At 33.3% G+C, this 5958-nt stretch overlaps 1 protein-coding gene across 1 annotated transcript in view; it reads right to left on the bottom strand.

Annotated features, from left to right (window-relative positions):
- Positions 1-5958, bottom strand: part of LOC117167524 (transmembrane protein 53) — a 48301-nt gene that overhangs the window by 11756 nt on the left and 30587 nt on the right. Inside the window, exons 2-3 of the mRNA XM_033352529.1 lie at positions 3039-3458; positions 203-410 (exon numbers count right to left, since the gene is read on the bottom strand). Coding sequence (XP_033208420.1) covers positions 203-410; positions 3039-3262 — 432 coding nt within the window. The 5' untranslated portion in view covers positions 3263-3458. The remainder of the gene's footprint in view (positions 1-202; positions 411-3038; positions 3459-5958) is intronic.

The raw sequence follows: 5958 nt of genomic DNA, 5'->3' as shown, positions 1-5958 counted from the left end.
CCCCCTCAAACTGGTGATTTAGTTCATGGAAAGTACCACCAGGCCACTTTTTCTTTTCGGGCTACACCACTGCATGCAAAATTTATTTAATCGAGATTTAAGAATTAAATAAGTTATATTTTAGTCATGTAAAGTTTACGAAAATTACATAATCGAACTTTTTTTTGAATATGAAATTATACTTTAAAAATTATAAAAATACCTGAAAAGGTGATCCAGCTCGTTGCATTGCCACACTAACATATTCATAAAGAAAGGCCCCTCCGTTGCTGAATATGTGGAAGAAAATAGGATGCTCTCCAAGACTTTTGTCCATTATTACTTGAATTAATCTTTTTCCAATATAAGGCATTTTGTCCCTCCTTAAAAATAAACAATCCGCCGGTGCCGTGTAACGCAATGTGATACAACTGTAAAAAAATTGTCAAATAAATCTGCATAATCAATATATAACATTTACATTACCGACATGCAACAGTCATATAGAATTTATTTAATAATCGTACACACTCAACTCCCGATATAAGACTATTTTTCAGTCATGGCTTGCCTTGGCCTTAATCCTGAATCGGGGGAATCCATACGTAAACAGATAGGGCCGCTTCAATCATTTATGTTAGATTTGGACTATGAAGCAACCTGATGATACTAACGCGTTGAGAGTGCAGCCCTCGAACTGTTTGTCACGAAACTGTGGAGTCCGTCAGTTCTAGGAATCCCCTAAACCGGGTTGTCTTAAATCGGGAGTAGAGTGAGAATTTTATTTATTACGTAACATCTATTTAGTGCCCGTTCCAAAATTACGTCAGGCTACTTTGAAAACATTGAATGAAAACATTGAAAACATTTTCTACCCCTCCTCTTCTTCGTCACAAATCACCACAAAAAGCTTGAACCCCCCGACGTGACGATACCAATAGGAATATCCCCCCTAACTTTTAAGTCAAATGTTTTTTCTTTGACTTGATTTAATAGTTGCCTAAAATAAAACACCAAACATGCACAGTCGCTTAGCGCGCTGCTCGCGTGGCTCGCCGATTTGAGCGCGCTCGATAATATATTCACCTCGAGCTACGCGCTCGGTAGTTGTACTTCCCCACATTTTTGCACACAACTTTTAAAATTAAAAATCAAATCATTGACAGTTAAAATTTAGTGATTGTGAATTCTTTTTTTTAAAGCTCCTTCGGCCTTGCCGAATGATTTCTCATCACGTGTCTTGGAAGGAAAAAAAAGTTAAAAGCTAATGTTAAGATCTAATTTGCAAAACAATCGTCTTACTGCATTTTTCACGATAAAAATGAAAATTATTTATCACATCAAAAAATGGTCGATGGGAAATTGCATGAAATGGGTAAAAAGTTAGAATTTTCCTTTTTTTTTTAATTCAAAGCTTGTTATGACATTTGACAACAGTCTAATAAGGAATTAAAATATAATACCTTCTCTAATGACAATGCAGAAAGTTATTTTTACAAAGTAGTTCAACTTTCCACCAAGTAGTTGAATTTTCAATCAACAAGATTATTACCAAAAAAGATTAATTTACTACAGCATACATAAATTTAAAATCAAATATTTTCAGGATTAAATCTTTGACGCAAAAAACGAATTTTTAATAAAATAGTTTATTTTTCAACCAATAAAATTAATATTTATCAATGTAGTTAAACTTTCATCCAAGCAGTAAAATTTTCAACCAAAAAAGATCAATTCACAATGATCAATTTAATACAGTGAAACTCTTTTATAGCGCCGATGTTAGGGCTGACTGTGGGTGGGTACTAACTCATTATAGCCCGCTCCGCTTTTGTTCGTTCACGCCTAAGGGCTCGCTTGAGTGACAACCGCAAACTCCCGCTACCCGCACAGCTCCTATTAAACCCACCTGCGGCGCGGCGTCAATTATCAGAAGGGATATATAAGGGAGGGCTATTAAAAGGTTTCGCGTATTTGAATTTTCAACTGAAAACAATAAATTTTCAAGCAAAAGTAGAATTTTTAAAGAATTATTTGATATTTGAATTTTCAACTAAAAAATATCAATTTTTAACCAAAAAAGGAAAATTTTTAACAAAAAAATGTAATTGTTAACTATAAAGATGGAACTTCAACTGATAGAATTAATTTTTATCAAAGTTTCAAATAGAAGTTAAATTTCCAATCAAGAAGATTGATTTTCTAAAAAAAAGTTTTATTTACTACGAAATACATTCATTTTCAACGAATTTCAGCCAAAAATAAATTAGTTAAATTTTGAGTTAAGGCAATTAGTTTTTAACCAAAAAAGGAAGGGAATTTTGAACAAGACAGGTGAATCTTAAACAAAAACAAATATTTTTAACGAAGTAGTTAAATTTTCAACCCAGTATGTATTTAAGTTTTCAACTAAAAAATTACCAATTTCCAGAAAACAATGAATTAGTCGCCTTTTCAGTTAAAAAAATAAATTTCAAACCAAAAAAATTAATTTTCAACAACATATGTGGTTGAATCTTCAGCCACATAATCGAATTTTTAAGCAAAAAATTTGAATTCTAAACCAAAAATATAACAATAAGCTTTCCGATTAAAAAGAATTAAGTTTCAGCGAAAAATAGGTTTTTAATTCAGTTCTCATTTAACGAAAAAAAATGGGTAAAAGTGTAAGTTTTCTTAAAACAGAGAAAAAATAGGAATTCTTTAAAAAGGGATAAAGAGGCGAATAGGGGAAAGGGTGTGAAGTCACCCCGATCCCTCCGTTGCAAATCGCCTTAACATATGTCCCCCCCCCCCCCATTGGCAATACGATGATAAGCTAATGTTATTTAACTGTTATATAATATACGAATAACAATGATTTAAAATACATTTAACATCTATGTCAATCATGTAACATATAGGTAATATCTACATAAATGATACTCTGCAATTTGAAAACATCCAAATTTTGAAAACTACTATCACAGATTAGAAAAAAGTAAATGAAAATCATGAAAATGTAAAATATACACAATGAAAAATAGCAAATAAATATGAAATAGAGATAAAGAGACAACCTTTTTTCCTCATATATGGCGCTGTATTTGGCTAGGTACTTGTCTTGACATCCGGCCCAGCCGAGGAGGACGACCACCGGTCGCTTGTTCTCTTCGTAAACGAAGACGAAGTCATCGCGACGGTCCTGTTCGTCAGACGAGGAAGTGGTGATCGTCGCGTCTTTTGGGGACGCAGGAACTTCCGGAAACATTATATGATAATCCAATTCTTCCTGGTCCGCCATCCTCGCCTGGGCCACCTCACAATATCAAGGTCAAAAGTCGGCCAAAAGCTCAAAATTACCCTTGAGCTGTTCCAAGACTCGACTTCGCACTAAAAAAGTTTCGCGTCGACGTGCTGACCAACTTGAAACCAGGATCGATAACGACATCAGCGACTCGGACGACCTCGGCAAACCTTATGACGACTAAAGTTCACCCCTGAAATGTTTATTAAAATTTTAAAATATGTTGTAATTCGCCAACATTATTAACAATATTAATGCTGTTTTTATTTGTTTATTAACTTTTCTAATCCAGTAGGACGTACCTTTCGTAAAAAAATAATTAAGAATTTGTTTTTATCTTTGATGTGGGCTAAAATAAAATTATAATCCGAAATTAATTAAATACTTTTTCTAAATCAATTGCGCTTCAGGTAAAACTTCAAATTTCAACGTTTTTAAATAATTTCGATACTTTTTTTCTGAAGATTTGGAACGCTTTATAAATATGTGATTTAAATTTTGGCACTGTATTTTGTACGAAAATAGATTACGACAATTTAAAATTTGCTATCTTTAAATTAAACAAGTATTTCTTAAATTTAACTTTCATATAACAGTTATGAATTGGTTGCGTAAAAATTGTATAACAGTGTTATACAATTTATTATATATTACATAGAGAAATTGACAATTTTTTTCATCTTTTATACAATATACATGTCCCACTAAATTACGGGAAATCAAAGGATGTGGTTGAGGCCTGGCGGGCCTAGGCGGCGCCAAGGGTACATTTGTGGAGGCCTGGCCACGCCAGACCGTTGTGTAGTCACACGAAAAATTCTTCTATTTAGCATTAAAAGGACCATTTGAACGGTATAAGTAAATGAATTTTAAGACAGTATCAAAACCACTTAACGGCAACAATAAGTTATACAATTATATTTATGACTACCCGGGGCAAAATCCTAATACTCGGCATTCCTCCCTCTATGCTCTGTCACGAAAAATAGAGTTCTGCGCGAGGTTGGAGAGAGCTTTTCAGTCCTCGTTTTTCCTCGAAAATTGCGAATTCGGAAATAAGTAGGCTTCCGCGAGCATTAAAGAGGCTTTCGCGATATCCTAAAACCTCTTCCGTGCACTGTGAAACCGAGTTTGGCCGATGATTTTAGAGTACTGAGCGAGCACGTAGCGAGATTTCAAACAAATATTCAATGTTTCACAAGTGCTTGCTAAAGTGTATTTAATGCTCGCAGAAGCTTACTTATAGGCCGCGTAAAGCCCGCTGTCATTAATACTATGCATCGAGAACAAACGGAAATGCCAGAAAAGTTGTATATTGCATAATACTGGAATGAAATTAATATACAATTTTAATAACTCATCGTAGAATTTAGATTTGAAAAATGGAAAGTCGATAGTGAAGTTTGAAGTAAACTTGAAAAAACTCTTGCCAAGCAAAATAGAGATAAAAAAAATGAATACAAAACATCGAAACTGTATTTTTCGAATTTTTATTGTAAAAATTGTATTTAAGTTGTCCAATTCAGTTTTTGAAAATTCCAAATAACTTTTGAAATTTGTACACAGCTTAAGGAAAACTCTAAATGCAAAAAAAAAAGAATTAAAAACTAAAAAAAATCAAATGAAAAAGGCGTTTTCGAAGTTTAAATCATAAAACTCGTATTAAACTCACTGAATTTGGTTTTGAAAAATGCGAAGACTGCAGTGAAATTTAAACTAAACTTTTAAAAAACTGAGAACGTAAAACAGAAATATGAGCTTAAATACAGAAAATGTTCATTGTATTTAATTATAAAAATTATGCCCCAGGCATTGAATCCAATAAATCTGTAAAAAGACTTCAGAAATTTTTAATCTATATAGTATATATCAAAAACTGCCCCCCCCCCCCATTTAATTTCCCCACAAAATTCTCCTATTATCTATGCGCGGGCCCAAAGAAAATGCGTGAAAAATTTGCTCCCGGTTAGTGAAAAACTACGTTTGTGCCGTCCAAATGATATGTGTTCCAAATTTGGTGAAGATTTGTAAAAAACTTTCGATTTGCATAAGATTCATCCGTTTTCAGCCACTTGATTTGACATACGTATATAGACATAGAGTCAATTTTCTTTTGCATCACTTATTTAAAAAAAAGTGATTAGGAATTAGCGATTTGGGTTGCGACTGCTTGCATATAAATTCGTCTGTTGAGGCGCATCTTTTTTTCCTCTTTCCAAAATTTATAGGTTTTGTAGTTTTTGAGATAATTGGTAAAAAGTGGATTTTTTGAAAACGAAAAATTCCAATCTTTTTTCACTTCAACTCGGGCTAATTGAGCCAATTTTCATCATTTCCTGATTTCCCTAATACAAAGTACGTGTTTAAGTCTTCTGAAACTATCAAAGAAAGAAAAACGAGAATATTGTAATAAACAAAAAACTTATTAATTTTTTTTTGAGGCAATGCAAAAATTATGAATTTTAACCTTCAAGCGCCTCGTTTAGCGAACGAATTTTAAGCTACGGAAAGCTTTCAGTGAGAAAGTTGTTCATTAAGGTTCAAAGAAGTTTTCTGACAAGTTTTAGATCAATTGGATTAATAGTTCAAAGATTATGAATGTTTTAAAATCCAAGCGGTAATCTTGACGCTACCCAAAAACGTGCCTGGCCGGCTACGTACGCGCTGCAGCGAACGACGTGAAGGTCAAGTCA

The sequence above is a fragment of the Belonocnema kinseyi genome, chromosome 1, assembly GCF_010883055.1.
Source record: "Belonocnema kinseyi isolate 2016_QV_RU_SX_M_011 chromosome 1, B_treatae_v1, whole genome shotgun sequence".
Classification (NCBI taxonomy): domain Eukaryota; kingdom Metazoa; phylum Arthropoda; class Insecta; order Hymenoptera; family Cynipidae; genus Belonocnema; species Belonocnema kinseyi.
Note: the sequence above shows the minus strand (reverse complement) of the source record. Positions and strands in the feature narration are given on the sequence as shown.